General features: G+C 42.1%; 1 protein-coding gene across 1 annotated transcript in view; it reads right to left on the reverse strand.

Moving 5' to 3' along the window:
- The window catches only part of FMR1NB (FMR1 neighbor), a 36,230-nt gene that overhangs the window by 12,331 nt on the left and 3,806 nt on the right, over positions 1-20,093 (reverse strand). Inside the window, exons 2-6 of the mRNA XM_037909549.2 lie at positions 18,240-18,353; positions 16,316-16,456; positions 12,646-12,742; positions 8,650-8,792; positions 7,756-7,816 (exon numbers count right to left, since the gene is read on the reverse strand). Of these exons, the coding sequence (XP_037765477.1) occupies positions 7,758-7,816; positions 8,650-8,792; positions 12,646-12,742; positions 16,316-16,456; positions 18,240-18,353 (554 nt within the window). The 3' untranslated portion in view covers positions 7,756-7,757. The remainder of the gene's footprint in view (positions 1-7,755; positions 7,817-8,649; positions 8,793-12,645; positions 12,743-16,315; positions 16,457-18,239; positions 18,354-20,093) is intronic.

Below are 20,093 nucleotides of genomic sequence, written 5' to 3' on the forward strand. Positions count from 1 at the left end.
CAGCACAACGTGAGTGCCTTTGGTCAAGCCTGTGCTGGAGGAGGTGAAGCAAAGCTCACTGGTGGCAGAATGCTGCTCTGCTCTGCATGGCTGCTTGTCTACACAGCACCTGCAAAAAATCCATGTGGATTGTGGGACACACAGAAAACGCAAGCAGGGCAAGGGACAAGTTGCTGAGATGGAAGCATACTCATCAGGAAGCTCCTACTGAAGAGACGTGGAAGATCTGTAGTGAAACTCACATAGCACAGCCATGGGCAGGGAACCAATGGCTGCATGGCTACTGGCCTTGTCCTGCTACCAAGGCAAGGTGGTGAGGTATTGCAGGAGAGCATGAATGGAAAATTCCTCCTCATAATTAGCCACGCTCCATAGAAACAGGGCCCAGTTACTTGCAGATCCCCAAGACCATGCTTTATTCTCTGGTCCTAGCCCACTGGCATCATGGACCGAGGGGGAAAATGAACAGATCCTGAATCTGAGTTAAAGCCTGGAAGCTGTTTGTCCCCCTGGCTGTGCAGAAGGGAGCATAGGAGCCTGATTAGGACTTTCATTATTGGCTTTGCCAAGTTGAAAAATGGGTCAGCTCATTAGCAGCATTGATTGAGGTCCTGGACAAAAAATATGACATCTCAGGAGAGCACGTCAATGCTCACAAGCTACATTGTTGGACAACAAAAGTCTAGGGCATGAAATCAAGGAGATGGCAGATTAAGTCAGATTTTGTAATTGGCGGCTTCTGGAACTGCCCAGGGGAGATGAAGGAATCAGTCCTATGGAAGTAAGAAAATATCACCAGTCTTAATATTAGTGCTGACTGAATATTGCAAACATGTTTACCCATTAATATTTACTTGGGTTTTTTAATGACTTTGATTTGGCATGCTCCTCTTGTGTTTGCTTCATGGGAACTGTCACAGGGCAAGTATGCCCCATCCCCCTCTTGGGGCAGGAAGGGAGCATTATAGCCCCATGACTGCATCCACCTGCCCGCCCTTAGCCTCAGGACAGCATGGCCCAGGGGCCAGAGTCAGGATAACTACCCTCCTTGGCTGACTCTGGCCACTGGGCCAGATAGCCCTGTAGGAGAGGGCAACCACATTGTCTCTGGCCACTAGGCCACGTAGCTTTATGTGGTTGCCCTCTCTTGCAGGGCTACATGGCCCAGTGGCCAGAGTCAATGTGGCTGCCGTGGCTGCCCTTCCTCACAGGGCTGTGTGGCCTAATGATCAATATACAATATCAATGGACAATTCTGATATCGGGGAATGGGGAGGACTGAAATGTAAAAATGCCATGTTGGATCAAATTATGAGTCTATTTCTGGTCTCCAGTTTTGTACATAAGGCCAGATCCTGGCTGAGTTTTTTTTTTACACCATATTTTGTCACAGATTGTCAATTTATTAGCCCATTGAGTTCAGTTAGACACAAACCCCACACTTATGAAAAGAGATTATGGGATCAACTGAAACAGATATGGCCAAGGAGGACACTGTTACTCTATTGGCCTTAATATCTTCTCTACCCCACTACAATTTTCCAAGCCCTACATAAACCCTGAGAATACCCACATTTTCCCATATAATTCCACCTACCCATAGAGGCATAGGGCAGGATGACAGTCTGCTCACTGTAACCAACAAGAGCTCAGCATGCCTGCCTCTAGAAATTAATGGCATTCTGGAACCTGCCGGCATGGTTTTTGTAGAGGAACATTAAGCACTTTCTTCCCACAAGGGCCCAGCATCCCACCTCTGCATTGCTCCCAGTTTGTGCCAGAAAAGGACAGGTAGCCTTTCAACCTTGTATCCCTGGCATGGTAACAAGATAGAAATAATTATTTATTGTGTCTTTATACTGCGCCACCAATTATGTTCTTCTCTGCTCTTTCTGAATTCACATGCAATCCAGTTAGGTGAAATAAACTAAGCAAAGCATCAGTTTCTCAGTATTGTCAACCTCATGCTTTCAAAAAAAATCACATGGCAGGCCCCCAAAATCATGAGATTGGCTTAAAAAATCATGAGGCTGTTTTAAAAATTGAGTCTTGTCTGCCTTTGAGTTTTTGTGCCTTTTTGGTTCATGTCTTCCAGGTTTTCTCTGCCACTCCCAAGGCAATGAGTTAGCCCTCGTTTTTAAAAAATGGAATGCTCATGACTCCAGGAGCTGGGCCTTAAAGAAAAGCACTAAATACTGTGAGAATCGGCATCACTCTTTATATTAGAAAGTCATAACTCGACTTTACTCTCAGCATTCTTTTTAACAAGTTATTTGCAAAATCTTTTCAATTCTCCACATTAACATTAAAAAAAAGAATGGCAATTGAGTAGACTTGGTTATTATAAAGTTGGGCAGCTGGTTAGCTGTATATTTAAACAGGGCCGGCTCTAGGCACCAGCAAAGCAAGCACGTGCTTGGGGTAGCACAATTCCAGGGGCGGCATTCCGGGCCCCCCCCCCCCTTTTTTTTTTTTGGCTTGGGCAGTTGCGCTCTCAGAGCTTGGGGTGGCAAAAAACCTAGAGCCAGTCCTGTATTTACATAAGCTTTATGAAGACAAGGAAACATGATTGAGAGGTGTTTTGGTTTGGTTCACCTACACAGAACAGACATCAGACTTGAAGCCACAAGCAGACATTTGCAAGTCTCCTAAAGCCTTGTCATCATATGCTGTACTAGGTTGTCTCTTTTACAGTGTAACCATTGCTCTCCTGTACCATTTCTGCCTTCTTGTGACTTGATGAACCGTGGTGTAAAAGGTAAAGATCAACAGAGATTTTCTTTAAAAAAAGACAGGTTTCAGAGTAGCAGCCGTGTTAGTCTGTATTCGCAAAAAGAACAGGAGGACTTGTGGCACCGTAGAGACTAACCAATTTATTTGAGCATAAGCTTTCGTGAGCTACAGCTCACTTCATCGGATGCATTCAGTGGAAAATACAGTAGCACTGAATGCATCCTATGAAGTGAACTGTAGCTCACGAAAGCTTATGCTCAAATAAATTGGTTAGTCTCTAAGGTGCCACAAGTCCTCCTTTTCTTTAAAAAAGAGCAGCAGCAGCAACTGCATCATACCCAGCAAAAGTAAAGCCTCAGAGAAAATGTTTTCCTACAGTGCCATCTTGTGGCTCTTGATTATTCTAACATCTACAACGTTTTCTAATGCCTGTAAATTCACTTGATGGAAGCTCTGTTCTTGAGGATGACACACGATTGTATTTGGGGAACTGTGCACACAATGTTTTACAGCTTCCGTCACATTCCACCACCGAGGCGTGGTGGGGGGAAGTGTGTGTTGGAGGGATGGAGAAAACATTTCCAATCAATATGCATGCTTTGATTGCCTCCTAACCTATGCCATACCCCCTTCTTTGAGAAAAAAGGGGTTCAAGGCTGGTTCAACCCCATGGAGAATGGCTGGTACTGTTACAAATAGTTCTGTGTTGCACAGAGGGAGACTCAGGGATACCAGGATGGCTTAGGGTAATAAGTAAGATCAGAATCAGGCCCAGACAGGTTTACCATGTTCACAGAAATGACCCTTACAAAATAGAGTTTTAAATCTTTGATAGTCTGGATAGTTAACAAATGTGGGCGAACAATTTTTGCGACATAACAGCTGATCTAAGTATCTCTCAGTACGAGTCTGCACTCAGTACAAGTACCACCACTGTTGTGGGTGTGAATTCATGTTCTGTAATGTGACATTCAAATGACAGACCTGACCCTGGATAATGAGACAGACACCATGGCATTTTTGGTACCGATAGCAATTATCTGATTACATTTTAACATATCTTAGAGCACAATATTGGTGCTGGATAACTACTGATCCAATGTGGTCAAATGAACCAAACTTGTGATTCACTTTTTGAGAACGTTAGTCTTCCCCAGATAGAAAGCAAGGGACCATTTTAGAGCCAATTTGTAGCAAAAAGTCTTAAACTATGTGAACGGGACAGAGAAACACGGTGTTTGTACAGTGCCTAGCACAATGGGGTCCAGGTCCATGACTAGGGCTTCTAGGTGCTATTATAATACTAATAACGTGAATGATTAAGAGAACTACTAAGAGCTTGAGCTTGCAGATACTTCCTACCAAGTATAGTATTTATTAGCCTGAAGGGGCACGCAACCTCAATGTTTTTTTCAAAATGTGTTGCTATTTACTAGGAGTTGGAATTTACCTGTATTACAAAGCAAAGTTGTGAACAAGGAGGAAAAAATCTTCCAAACAAAGATTTTGAGCTTGTGATAAGCTGATGTCACTTAAGCATGGCCAAGCCCTATGACTTTACTCTCATAGATGAGGTATTTGAGAGGAAGGAGATTTAAATACAAATTCCCTTGTAAATCTACAGGAATCATTTTACCTCTCGTAAGTTCACAAGACCAAAACATGAACTGTTAGAAAGGTTGTTGCAAATTGTACTCTGATAAAAGTAGGAGGTATTCAGCCAGTGCATGTGGGAAATGGTGAACCATCAACACGCCAAAAGTAAGCAGGCATGCTGCAACGCAAGAGGCTGCGAGAGCCTGACAAATCTAAGGGCCATCAGAACATAAAAATGGCCATAATGGGTCAGACTAATGGCCCCTCGAGCCCAGTTTCCGTCTTCCAACAGTGGCCCTTGCCAGATACTTCAGAGGGAATGAACGGAATAGGGCAATTATCGAGTGATCCATCCTGTCATCCAGTCCCAACTTCTGGCAGTCAGAGGTTTAGAGCCAAAATGTAAAGAAGGAGGACTGACTTCTTTCTAGAGCTAGATAAAGAAGAGATAACGGTGAGAGTGATAGAGTAGATTAGAAGAATCTGAAGAGAGATAACTTTTTGTGGAGGGGGGTGGGGGGAAATCAAAGCTGACTGGGGGATTTAGCTGCACAACTTTCAAGTTCAGTGGCAGCTGTGTGGCTAAATTCCCTACCTGGCTTTGAAAATTCCAACTCAGATGTTTATGGCCCATCATGACGGGCGAAGCTTTTGAAGCCATGAGGGAATACATTCATCTTGGCTGAGATGAGACAGCAGGAGCAATAGAGAATTTATGCAGACAATGTGCCATTCACAAGTTCTGCAGCATGTACCTCACTAATGTGACAACTCCACAAGTTGGGCTGTCACATCTTTTCCTTGCATTCCGAGTTAATGCACTCTACACCAGACTATAGTCAGACCAGGGAGAACAGAAGCCCAACTGTACCACGTTTCCATTCCTTGTAGTATCTGCCAGTGGCCTATATTTTTTGGTTCCATTGGGTATGGTGCTGCCAGACAGTTATTGTAGCCACACTGCTTGTTTGATGTTAAATAAAGTTATTTTATCAGCGTGTCTCTCGTTGTCAAGACGTTACGTGATACTGAAAGCAGCCGTACTGTCAATGATACGTAACCAAAAGGAATTTATTACTCTTCAGATCAAAATCATGGTGCACCAAATGAAAGCCTAACTTTCTCCAAAGCACAGCTCTCTATCCCATAATCAGCAGCAGCCACCAGGATATATTTGATCTGTCACATGCATATTTCAGCAATGACAGTGCCCCTAAGTTCATGGACAAGGAAATTCTTCTTTGTTTTAGTCTAAATGCATTTTGCCAGACATCACAATTCATGAAAACAACATCTAGAACCAGCAAATACACCATACAGAAGTCAGCTCTAAAATGCAAACACTAGTCATGGTCATCCCCCTACGCAACATCAAAAGCATCGCTGGCTCGTTTGTTTGCAAAATTAATACCTAAAGCAGCTCTGCCAAAGGTCCCTCACCTGGTACTGGCAGTAGGTGCAATATCAAGTTCTAAAGGGCCTGCGTGTAGGTGTGCATAATCAGCAGCAAGGTCACTGATTGCACTGTCATTGCATTGCAGCAGGCTACTCTTCCTTACCATAAGCTACCCAAATGCACATGCCCCCTCACCCCATCCTCCCCCCACAAACTATTTTCCACCTGCTGCCTCTGCAGTTAAAGTGGTGTCTGTCACGACTGCTGTGATAATGGCATAATTTCAAGTCCAAGGACTCAATAGGTTATGAGGGTCCACCAGTGCTTGCATCACCATGGAGCGGTAATCACTGATGTTCCCATCTTCTTTGGGCTGACATGGCTGGCTCAGAATGGGCTTGGGGTTATTTCTCAATGTCATCTGCACAGTTTGGGCAACTTAAGTGTTCAAAGCCCTCCAGCCACCTTAATCACACCTCCAGCAGCACCTGAAGTTTTGCCATGCACACCTCCAGCACAACACCCTGAACAATGAACTTCCCAACCCACAACTGGCGTCCAGTAAGCATCCAAGGTAGCCAGTTTCCACAGGGTGATCACCGTGCTTATTTCCATGGTGATCAGAGTCCTCATTCTGGTGGCCTGGTGCTGTAATGTGGTGGAAAGTTCCTCAAACAGGCACAGAAATGTCTCCCACGCCTTGGAAATTCTGCAGTCAGTGCTACTCATTCCAAGTCCCAAGAACAACTTGCTCTACCAGTTAATGAGTCGTGGTCATGGCCTCAAAGTGTTGCTCTGCCTGGAACAGGCTAGCATGGGGCAGAGAGAGCAATGCCTGCATCCAAGAGCTGTAGCTTGAAGTCCATGAACCACTGATTTTGGTCTCTGATTGCCCATGTGTTCTACACTGTTGCCTTTGGAATTCCTTGGACCATCTGTGCTGAACTTTAAGGTCTTCAGTCACCAAATATGCTCACTTAGCAGACAGCGAGCTCTGATCACCCCAGCCTGAGCTCCCTTTTCAGAATAAATTGCCCAAATGCCAGCAATTCTCCAAGAGTTAAGGGACTTCCTTCCACAAATCCTTTAGGATGTCAGAACACCGTGCATCACTTCCCAAAATTCAGTGCTTTAAGGAGCTGTGTCAGAATCCATTGGATAAGAACCCAGGTGACTGTGCAATTGCATCAACGGATTTGAGTGCTGCGTGTGGACACAGGCGAGAACTGCACCTGAAGTAGGGTGGCTTGTGCACTGCAACACAGCTACTCACACTGGCTCAATCACATCAGTTCAACTTCTAATAGCACAATTCACTAGGGTCGACAAAGCTCCTGAGACACGGTGATTTAAGTTACCAGGCCACTGCTACCACTACTGGAGGTGAAATGTTAAGAAAAAATGTCATATAGACACAACAGAAGCTTGTTCCAACTATTACACTTGGACATCTAGCAATAACTGCCCCTCAGGATACAGGGGGCTTAATTAATTAATTATGCTAGTCTGAAACCCAGGCCACATCAGCTAATTTGTCCTCCTAAATCTCCTGATTTCAGGGAAATTTTACATGTAGATTTTATACTTTCAGTAAAGGATAGTGAATTTAGCTGGCTATGAAAGTGTAAACTGCTGGCATTATAATCACATACCTCCCACTTAATCAGAGGAGTTTAACTAGGATGTCACTCTGGCAACAAATGTAGTGAATGGCAACCACCACTTCTAAATTTAACTGATCTCTTCTCTTCGTTGGAGCTCTTACTTGCCTTGCTCAGGGGTATTGCAGTTCAGAGGACTCTACTATATTATTAGTGGAGGACTAACACTGACTGAGGAACTGGCCCCAGTAGCGTAAGCCTGCTTAGCAATGACGGTGCTCCTCCCAGGAGATATTTAAATGAAATGGAGGTGAATAAGCTGATAAAGCTGTAAGTTTATCAAATATTAAGAATTTCTGGTGCAAAAACTCAGCATCAGTTATCACAGGATGTTGACACTAACAAAACACAACTTGTTTTCTGACATACACTCAGGTTACACTGGCATCCTTGTCTTGCCCAGGCTGTTCAAGATCAGCTGGCATTTTCTCTATAAAGGAAAAAGAAATACCAAACACAGTGTAAAGGCAGAGTTAGGGTACTGTTTAAAATCTCCTTTACTCTAAACTAATGCTCTTGATTTCAGGTTTTATCATTGACTCATGGCCCTTTTCACTCCATTGTTAAATGTTACTTATTATGGGCCAGATTACGGTATCCTCACACAGTGGGAGCAGCGCTTTACTCCACCATCAGTCCCATTCATTTCAAATGAGGCTACTTGTGAAGTAAAGTGCTCCTCCGTGCAAGATTAGGGTGGCAGAATCTGACCTTAAAGGATCATGCAGAGACCACAGAGTTAAATCCTGCCCATCCTTCTCCATGCTGGCGTGGCAGGATAGGCTTTATCAGGTCTTTGCAATGGATCCTCACCTCCTGTGAGCAGGTTAACCCGACTCTTCGGTTGGTTCCTCCATGCACCCAACACGAGAGTTTTTGCAGAGCTGGGGCTGACTGGGAGGAGTGGGGGCAGGGCTAGTGGATCCACCAGTGCACAGATGCACCTGAAGGAGCAGTGGGGACTACTGCAAACTCAGGGCTGCGGTATTGGCCATGGTGAGACTCATTCTTCATCCTAGGGAAGAGGAAAGGATTTTTCCTTTTCACCATGCAGATCCCCTACTTCTCCCATGCCAAAAAATTGGGGTGACACCGAATAAATTGGGCCTGTTGGCATAGTTTATTGGTCTAGAGGCTGGCTGCCAGTGTTTATTTCTATACAGTTAAGGAATAGGTACTAAGGCAACAACACTAACTGAAACACCGAGGTAATAATACTCTAACAATTAACAGTTTAGATTAACTTTTAAATCAAATCCCTACCTTTCTTCTTGCGCTTGTGGTCCTTAGCATCTTCTCTAAGTAAATCCAGTAAATAGCCACCAATGTTTTCACTCCTATCTGTTTGCTTCTGCACAATTTGCTCAACTTCTTTGTTTGCTCTTAGCAAAGGGTTGGCACACTTACTGCAACACATTAAAACTGCAACTGAAATTGAGTCCTATACAAAGGAGGAAAGATCACAAGACCTAGGGCGAAATCCTGACTGGCATTGACTTGAGTAGGGCCAAAATTTCAGCCCTAGAAGCTGAAGGAGTTTCAGGCTGGGAAAAGCACCTGGACAAAGGCTTTGCCATCTCTGAGGTTTTCTTCCAAGGCCTTCTCTGCTTTTTCACCATATATTCCACACCTCCTTCCCAGTCTTCTCTAAAATCCATTTGCCTCAACTACTTTAGTTATTATATCTTTGAACTAGAGATCATCTATTTATTTTGCATAATTTTGAACCAGCTAGAACAATGTGAGTTCAGATGGTTCACTCAAATTTATTGGCTTCATATTTTATTTAGGAGAGACTGAACAATGGAAGCAAAGAGGAAGAAAGGAAAAAAAATCTAATGAAAATGTAGATACTGTGGATCAAATCCTTGGTACCATTAAATCTGTTTAAATGGCCATCTGGGATACCCCTTGGGTAGATCACATGGCCAAGGAAACGACCATGGAATTGCACTCCAACAGTCCCTGGTTGCTGGAATGACCTGAGGGGCTGCTGTAGCCAGTGCGACTTAGACCAGCCCTGAGGATCTGGCCCTCTGGTGTTAGCCTAGCATTTTGGTATTCTTCTATCCTTAAGCCACAGCATAGGTTTCCCTTTTAGCTAAATTTAGTTTTGTATTTGACCACCCTTGATAAAACATGGATATTACATGAGGGTGGGGGAGATTCTCAACCTGGAGCTACTTTTGGGAATTACCAAAGATAGTTCATGAGATTTGCAAAATTACGAACTCCATGAGGCTCAACCATCCCCACCGTCAGTCCATGATTCCAGTATGGCAAATATGGCCAGCAAGTTCTTGCATAGCTACAAAACACCAAACCCTATCTTACAGCACCCCTTTAGGAATTCTGAAGTATGAAATGAAAGGTGCTCAGTAAAGATCTATACCAGTAGGACTCAGCTGTAGACCATCCATGTATTTTTCAAGTATCTGCCCAGTAGGTCACCTTTCCCACTTATCCTGGCAGGAGGTGGGACGGGTAAGCCAGAAGAGGAAACACCAGGGCAATGAAAGAGAGAAGCTCAGATACCATGGTGATGGGCATGGTACAAGAATCAGAACTCAAGGAAAGGAAAAATTATGTGAAATGGGGATGGGAACATCAAAAAAAGCCCAGGAGAGGGACAACAGAATATAGAGGAAAAAGTACGCGAGAAATAACAGAAGTGTATCCTGTGTAGCTCAAATTTCCCACATGAGAGAAGGCAGAGAGAGAGACCATTAGTGAGGAAGTATGAATAACAAAAACCCATTGACTGTAGTGACTAATTATAGCATTGACTAGAATGAGGCATACTGCGGGTCGGAGCTCGGCAAGTACTTTAGCTATCCAAGTGCTGGGGAATCTCCTGAGTAGACAATCAATCATTTCTAACTATGCCCAAGTGTATGGTGATCTGGAGATATGTCTAGAACTAGGAAGACAACCAGAAAATTGGTGACCTGAGCTAGAACTGGACCAGAGGTGAAGGCTAGAGTGCATATAAAGAAATCCCGCCCCACCCTTCTGCCTGTAGATGTGGAGGTCCCTAGATACAGAACTGGTGCAAGTGCTGCTGTGCAAAATGGCATAATTCGTGGCAGCTGATGAGGAGCTCAACCCTGCAGGAGCTCTCTATGTACTCTTTTATTGGGAGGTTTGAGGCAGGCCTAGGAGAAGCATGGTGTTTCTGGTGAATCCAAGGCCCGATGCTCCAAGAGTTTTGCCAGCCATCACGGAAGCCAATTTTTTGTAGCTCTAGAATGTAATTATAACTCCCACCCCACCAGCTACATTACAAACAACATTAATGTTGCATGGAGGACTCCACTGTCAACTGTTCTGCCATGTCTCTAGGATGCTGATGCAGCCATCAGAAATTCCTCCCAGATACCAAGGTATGGCCCATTAGAAGAATGTTTGTCAAGGCCCCCTCCTCTATCAGCAGCCTTCTTAAACTACCAAAACTCTATCAAAGTTACTACATTATAGGTTTGCTTCTTTCCTAGAATTCCAATATATGATGCTGAAAATAAAAACTATTTAGCATCTGGTTAATCACCACATTACAAAAGCCCTCTTAGCAAAAGAGCAATATTCCTAGTTAAACTGTGTAATGAAAAAACCACAAAAATGAGCATTTAAACTTTAACGCGAGTTCTCTCAAAAAGAACAAACATTAATTCATTTTCAAGCAATTTTTTGAAGATCATTTTATGCTAATTTTTCGCCTCCTGGTTCCAGAGACACCGACAGCTCAGTGTGGCTCTCTGCATTCTGAACATCAGCTGTTGAGCATAGTGTAAGTTGTAATGTAGCAATTGGCACAGCAGGATTTGTCTAAATGTGGAACTCTCCAGCAAATAGCCATCTGGCAAGCCGCAGCATTAGCGGGAGTGTGTGTATGCATGCCCACACACAGCCTCCTGTTATCTTTTCAGTACAGCAAATTGCACACTTGGAAAACATTCTTAAGAAAAAAAAGGCAGTTCTGGCACCTTAACTGAGCTATTCGTGTTATATGAAGTGTTATCCATTCAATATGAATGTCCACCTTAGGAGAATAATCTTTCCCCATTACCATAACAGCATATATATTCCGAATGGCACCATAATATCAATACTGTAAACTGTAACACTCACTTAATGTTTCATACACTCCTGATCCACAGTTGCATGTCACTACCTGTGCAAAAGCCATTTTTCTACCTTAAATAACTTCACCATTTTGCAGAAGCGTCCTCTAAGATTGAGGTGAAAGAGACCGGTGAGGAGAGATGGCGCAAATAGGGGGTTGTTTTCTTGTTTCCTTCCACTTACCCTTATATTACAAAGAACGATCAATCGCTCTTACCACTGGGGGAATATTTCCCCTCACCCCACTTTCACTGCTGTTTCTGAGTTTTCTCTGGATCTAGGATACCTGCTAGTGGACACCATGGTGAACCACTATCTAGACACCAGCCCATGTTGGGTTGTGCAAATGTTGGGTTACCAGGGCTGCTATTCATGCCCTCACCCCAGCTGCTGCACTGCAGCTTCCCCTTTAAATAACTGAGGCACTGCCAGACTAAGACCCAGATTGGCAAAATTATTTAGGCACTTAACTCCATTGATTTCCATGGAAGTTAGGTGCCTACGGATCTTTGTGAATCTGGCCCAAAGTGGTCATGTGGTTTGTTCTACTTCTTGTTTGTCAGCTTTGTGTTCATGAATTGTACTTGTTGGTGCCCTTTTACTCTGGGTTAGGGGAGGATAATGGGGGAAATAAGAACACAAGAATGGCCATACTGGGTGAGACCAAAGGTCCATCTAGCCCAGTATCCTGTCTTCCAACAGTGGCCAATGCCAGGTGCCCCAGAGGGAATGAACAGTACAGGTAATCATCAAGTGATCCATCCCCTGTCGCCCATTCCCAGCTTCCGGCAAACAGAAATTCTGGCAAATTTCTTTTAATGGTTAAAACAATGGGGTACCGGGAAGGGCCTAGGTGGGTTGCTCCCCACTCACTCCCAGCCCTGCATGTGTCCCAGAAGCACTCCCCTTGCCATGCTCTCACTTCTGCTGGGCCAGAACTTTTTCCAAGTCAAATTATTTTTACTTTTTATGGGGGGTTTTAAAATAAACACTTTTTTTTTTTATGTTTATACAATAGACTTGACTACTTTCTGCCCTCTTCCCCCTTAATGGCTTTAAACAAGTCTACAGCCCACACTTCCAAGTTACTGCGGTAGTGTGATATGTGTTTAGATCAGTGTCACAATATTTTCTTACCTTCCCTGTAAATATGTACAGCAGAAAAATGGCAGACACCCCAAAATAATCATTCCTCCTATTCCAACTGCAAACAGTCGCAGTGTCAGCTGAAGTCCTGTTGGTTCAATAGAAGTATATATTAATTATGTGTGATCTAGAGAGCTAGATTCAAGCATACTTGACTGATGCAACTGAGAAAACAACATCTAAGAAAACCAGATGTGTTTAACTAGTCCTGTTATGTGAGCAAAATAAGCAGATGTTAGAAATGAGTCCAGATTAAAAAGATCAAATCTGGAATCTGATCTGAATCCAAACATCACAGATATTTGATAGGTTCAGAGGGAAGCCTCAGTTTTTTAGAAGTAACTTGCAATTATGTATGCCCAGAGCCTAAAAATGAGGCTCCTCTAAAGGTATTTCAAATTGGGCACCCCAAAAATTAAGACACATAAAATCACCAGCCAGTCATGAAAATTTAGGCTGCTGTTCCAGTTCAGAACCACCTCCAGAGGTGCTGGAACAATTTTTATAGTAGGGCTGCTGAGAGCCATTGAATCAAGCTGTAAACTCTGTATATAATGGAAACCACTTCAAGCCAGAGTGTGCAGCAGCATCCCCAGGACCCTTAGTTCCAGCACTTCTGGCCACCTCTGCTAGAAATGACCTCTCACTGTTGCAGTATTGATGTCTCTAGCTCAGTAGTTCTCAAACTTTTGCACTGGTGACCCCCTTTCACATAGCAAACCTCTGAGTGCGCCCCCCCTTATAAAATTGAAAACTTTTTTATATATTTAACACTATTATAAATGCTGGATGCAAAGCACGGTTTGGGGTGGAGGCTGACAGCTCGCAACCCCCTGAGGGGTCCCGACCCCCAGCCCCAGCTTTTGCAACATTTTCTTAAGGCCTGAGCCTGTTCCCATTAAAGTCAACAGAAAAACTCCCAAGATCAAGCCCTTGAGTCCCCTATAGAAATGTGAGTGCCCTGAGTCTAATGTCTGTCAAATGTTTGCCTTTTGTCAACAGATTGATCTCTGCAGTTATGATGCACACAGCATGTGTTTCCAGGGCCATAAGTGTGTGTGTTTTCTTTGGACATGTGTTTTACATCCTGGAGTATTCACAGAGCCAATGAATTTACAACTAGGTAACTAGGTAAAATATTAGGCCCTTGATGCTTACTTCTAAACAATAGAAGCTTAAATTAAATGAGGAATCAAGCAGTTGCTGCTAAATAAGCATATTTAATGTTAATGTTCATTTCAGTGCACGTCCTGGAACTGAAGTAGAGAGCTGTAATTCACTGTATATCTTTTGTCTCCACTATGGCGACCGGTCTTTTTACATATAGCATAGCCAAATCGTAGACTGAATATTATTAAAGACTTTATGACTGAGTCATGCCTCTCACTAATTTATAGATTCTGGTAGCTTGACTCACACTGAATAGTACCTTACTCTGTGAATAGTTCCCCCTCAAGCCAGTGGAATCACTCCTGGAATAAGATGGTACTAAACTGGAGTAAAGATATCAGAATGTGATCTTACTTTGGTTTGTTGTTTCCATTATTAGTGCTGTGTGCTCAAATAAATGGAAACTGAATTAACTTATGAATATTTCTTTGGGATTTCATGGAAATATGAGGCCAGATCTTCATAACAATACAGACACCCCCTCTAAGGAAGAAGTCATTCAATCCATCAAATCCTTAAAAAATGGGAAAGCTCCTGGCAAGGATAACTTGCATGCAGAATTGTTCAAGGTAAATCCTGAGTTAGCCGCATCTATCCTGGCCCCTCTATTCACCTCAGTCTGGGAAAGGGAAAAAGTGCCAGGTGAGTGGACCAATGGGGTTATCGTGAAGACAAAGAAAGGAACTCTCAGTGATTGAAATAACTGGCATATCATCATACTTTTATCTGTGCCAAGCAAAATATTGTGCAAGATCATAGTCCAGCGTATATCAGAGGCAATCAATAGCGTTCTCAGAAGAGAGCAAGCCAGTTTTTGGAAAGGGTGTGTGTGGATGCACAGAGCAGATCTTCACTCTACGAAACAATAGAACAATGCTTAGAATGGCAATGGCAACTCTACATAAATTTCATAGACTTTGAGAAGGCTTGTGATAGCATTCATAGGACCAGGCTATGGCGCATTCTGTGGGCATATGGAATTCCTCTCTGTATAATCAACATCATTAAAAGCTTCTGTTCCAACTTTACATGCAGTGTTGATCACAGCAAGCTCAGTTTTGAAGTCAACTGGGTAATGTGGCGTACAACAGAAGACATGCCAAAAGGCATTAAATGGACACCCTTCTCATCCCTTGAAGATCTGGACTTCGCAGATGATCTCACTCTCCTATCACATACTCAACACCACATACAAGAAAAAACAACTCGACTCAATGCATTCAGCCAGCAAATTGGACTGAAAATCAACCGCAAAAAGACAGATGATTTGACCTTTAATATTGCCTAACCATCACCAGTACGGATAGAGGATTATGTTCTCACTAATGCAGAAACATTCACATATTTGGCAGCACCATCTGCCAGGACAGCGGAACAAGTCAGGACAGCCGAAACAGAATCAGTAAAGCCAGAAACACCTTCAGGAGCTTAAATACAGTCTGGAAATCATCAAAATACAACACCAAGACCAAATTTAAGATTTATCATAGCTATGTGCTTTCAGCATTACTTTAGAGTGCAGAATGCTTGGGCATGAAAAAGTATGACACGTCCAAACTGTCTTCATTCCATACAACCTGCCTCAGAAAAATCCTCTGTATCTTTTGGCCCAGAACAATCTCAAACCAAGATCTATTGACACAGTGCAGCCAACAAGATATGAGCACCATCATTGCCAGGAGGCACTGGAGATGGATTGGCCATGTGCTTCGGATGGAAACGGATTCCCTCACCAGAGTAGCAAGAAGATGGAAACCTGAAGGCAAGCAAAAATGAGACCGCCCGAAAACAACATGGCAAAGAGCTGTGGAAGCCGAGCTGAAAAACCTGGGGCACAGCTGAGGAACCATTGAAACACTTGCCAGAAAAAGACAGGAGTGGAGGAGTTTCATCACTGGCCTAAATGCCAGTGGCGTAATGGGAACATGGTGATGGTTTTCAGCTCACAAAAATTGGTGTAGCAGCATTCAAGTCAATGGAGATATGCTAGTTTACATGAGCTGTAAAGTCTGGCCCACCTCAACTAGAAATTACCTTCCATTGTAATATTGATGTCTAACTTTTTCAGAGTTTTCTTAGGGCTTGATCCTGTTCCCACTGAAGTCAATGGCAAATCTCCCAGAACCACTCTAGTCTAGTATCTTGTCTTTGACAGTGCTCTGGATATAAACCCATATCCATTAGGGTTGTCAATTAATTGCAATTAACTCACGCGATTAGCTCAAAAAAATTAATCATGATTAATTGCAGTTATAATGACACAAACAACAGCATAGCAAGTGAAATTTATTAAATATTTTGGATGTTTTTCTACATTTTCTACATGATCTGACCCCTTTATTACATTATATGCAACCAGGACAACAAGCTATAGCTTACCTGTCAGAGTGGTACACTGAAAAGTTAGGGTAATAAACAGAAGAACACAGAATCTGAGCCGATGATGTATTTGGCTAAGAGAATTCCGCAACAATTCACAGGACTAACTTACTGTCTTTGAGTGGGGTATAGCACTTCAGCTGACTGCTTTTTTTGGAAGAGTGACAACATCTATTTTTCAGACAAGTAGTCTTGTTAATATTCTCTCCTGCTTGGCAAGCAACTATTGCTTGATCTTCTTTGGGCCGACAAGCTTTCAAAAATTAAATAAAGCATGATGTTTCAGTTCTCAGAACAAATCTCAATCAAATAATTACATAATTATAATTGTATTCAATAATTACACAGTTGTATATTTTATAATGTTATGATAATTATATATATTCAGCATGTTTTCATGGGGAACACATTCAAGGGAATGCTATAATCAATTTTTGGATATGGAACAATCACTCCATATTAGATTATAAACTTCTTAGGGGCAGGTATCATCTCTGTTCTGTATTTGTACAGCACCTAGCACATTGGGGTCCTGGCCCATGATTAGGATGCCTAGGCGCTGTGGTGGTAATAAAATAAAATAAAATATATAAATAAAACAACAACAACTAAAGCTCAAAGGAAGCTTCGATCATATAACCTAAGACACCTTGAAAGAACTGTTGATGTTTTAGGAACAGAAACCTTAATATATTTAAGTATAATCTAAATCGCAGTGTCATGTGCTTCTAATTTTTAAAGTTTTAAAAAATAACTAGAAAAGGAGATTTAGCTTTCTGAGCAGAAATCTGCTCATAAAGAAAACGCAACACAAAAACCCTCATAAGTTTTCATTCTAGTGTATGGTTTTCTGAAAGACCGACCACACGGTACGCTGCAGCTACCTATATATCTCTTTGCCTGATACTTAATGGTATGCACCTACTGGGAAGTCATTTTCAGCCAGCAGGGACAAAAACCTAAGAAAATATCATCCAGATGGCTACGATATGTTTGAAATATATTTAAAATTTGCTGTTTAATACCTAATTTTTTCAGAAACTCTGTATAAAGGTCTAAATGTATAAAATATTTATGAATAATGGGACATCTCCAACATGTTATGTGCAATTTACTGTTCTGTAAAACGGGTATTTGCAGTGTTCTAGAAAGTAACTGTATTTCCCAGACAAAGCATATGTACTTTCACATAAAAGAGTTAGATACAAATATAAACACTAGAAATTATTAAAGGGGGCGTGGGGAGAACAGGGCATTCAGTAAAACTACAACTATGTATCTTCCCTTGGTTGTCAGGCACTTACACAGCAATTGTGGGACATCATATAGATCCTGCTAAATTCACTTTTATTGCATCCTTGATCCTGCACCCATTGAAGTAAATGGCCAGTTCCGTTAAGTAATACAGGATCAGGCATTTAAATCAGTTACTCTGTTATGTCTATGGGGCTAGATCTTCATCTTGGTATAAACTGGTGTAGCGCCAATGACTTTCAGTGAGGTTATGCAGATTGACACCAGTTGAGGATCTGCATACCTATAGGGCTGCCCATAACGGTTTCCCTTTTCCTTATTGCTCTCAGATCTCATTAGGGAACTTCTCTTGCATTCCTTGCACATCTGAAAGTCCCATATTGAAATCAAAGGAGCACTGGGTGAGTGAAGACTTTTAGCATCAAGTATCATGTGGTCAATGTCTACAGCAATATTTATGGACAAATCACATCAACTACTTCCTTTCATGCACTGCTTTGCAAGTGTCCAGTGTTACATGGCATGAATATAACACTGCGAACATGTCTATAACATGTCATTAGAGTGAAGGACCTTACAGCAGGCAATAATCATGCAACAATGAAAGCAAATCTATGTTCCAAATGTAGATATAATGTCACATGGCTATAATGCCACTTCTAATAAAACCTGCTAAATGACATTGTAACAAGGTTTTACCAATTGGGTTGAATGTTTCAAATACATTGAATGCACGGAAAAAAAAAAAAAGAGAACAATACAATGATCACAGCAACACTTACTCCCTGGATTGAAGAAATTTAATAGAGCTTCCGATATATCTTCTAGCTTCGTTTTAGGTTTGTTGGGTGCCACTTCACTTCTTTTTACAACATCCTGAAGTGGTGAAGCAAAACCTGAAAGCTCATAATGATTAGCTCATTACTATCAATATATACATAATTAATTACATGCAATGATATTTTCATACTGATTATCTTTTATTTCAAAGGCATTTATAGTCATTATGAATTGTGCCTACTGATAGCTAGCAGGGTTAAGTATAAATGTCTTTTTTGGCTCTATTCAATTATATTACTTCAATTTGCTTCATGAAGCAAGATGAACAAAGAACTATAGCTTTGTATAATTTAAATTATACTAAAGAACACTTTCCATCAGAAATTGTCAAGATCTAAAGCGTTACTGTTCATACACAAGCTGTAGATTACTTAAAACCTGCACCATATAACAGTAGATGTATTTCCTTTTCATTATTTATATAATAGCAGCCCTTTAAGGTCTCACCTGAGATCAGAATGTACACTGTACCAACACACCATAAGAACCAGTCTTTGCCCCACAGAGGTCAAACTTAATAGCCATGTCTATACTTACGTCTAGATCAACACTGCTGCAATCGATGCAGTGGTGTCGATTTAGAGGGTCTGATGAAGACCTGCTAAGCCGATGGCAGAGCACTCTCCTGTTGACTTCTGCACTCCAACTCCCCAAGAAGCATAAGGTAAGTTGGCAGGAACGCGTCTCCCATTGACACAGTGCAGTGTAGACACCTAAGTCTACCTAAGTTATGTCGATGTCAGTTATGTAACTTATGTAACTGAAGTAGAGTAACTAAGGTCGACTTACAGCTGTAGTGTAGACCAGTCCAAAGGTAGGGGAAAGGAAGTATCATCACGATCCACATTTGGCAAGTGGTGAAATGAAGCACAGAGAGATTGCCCAAGGCCACACAGGAAATCTGTGGCAAAGGCAGGGGTCGAATTCAGACTGCCTATGTCTCAGGCCAGTGTCTTAACCATAAGACAATCCTCTTTCTTGGTACAACAAAGATAATAATTGAAAATGAAGAAATTCATTACACAATACCGCTGAGGCAATATCAACAGATGGATTAAAAGGAGAGGTGGTGAAACCTGAGAAGCAAAATGTAATGAATCACCAGGACTCATGAGTCAACACAAGGCTGAGTTCCAGCATCTCACAGATGAGATATTAGTGGCAGATATTGCGGAGATGTTGGTTGGCTAGCAGTCATCTTACTTTTCAATAAAATTTGTGGCCATTTCTTGGATAAACTGTGAAATTACACGTTCCCCTCCAGAGGCTAGGCCATATAAGAGGATAAGATCCTACTATTGCTATCAGCTTATGGGGTTACTCCTGTAATCAAGTGGCAGGGGCAACTGATTATACTGCTGATGAACCTGGTCGAGCCCAGGTTTCCCCTTCTTATGGAGAACAATCCAAGTCTATTAAAGGAACATGCATGTGGCTCCATACTAAGAACAGAGAGAGCTGCGAAGCTGGAACTACCCTGCACACAAGTAGATCCCTGCACGGTTGAAAAATTTATATCTGTATCTGATCCGCAAAAATGATCCACAGGTATTGAAGATTTGCAGGGCTCTAGATTTAAAATCTGGATCTGCATCCGTAAAAATGGTCTGTGGATATCTGTATTTGCATCCATAGCTGTGGATATAAAGCAGATATCTGCAGACTGGCAGGACTCTATGCACAAACACAGCTTGTACTATGGAGATTCTGAATGTGTGCATCCATGGCTGGATGTAAACTCTCCCTAGACTATTAGGAGTTGAAGGTGATTAAAAAGTAATTTCCCCTCATGTCAG

The sequence above is a fragment of the Chelonia mydas genome, chromosome 9 (assembly GCF_015237465.2).
Source record: "Chelonia mydas isolate rCheMyd1 chromosome 9, rCheMyd1.pri.v2, whole genome shotgun sequence".
Classification (NCBI taxonomy): domain Eukaryota; kingdom Metazoa; phylum Chordata; order Testudines; family Cheloniidae; genus Chelonia; species Chelonia mydas.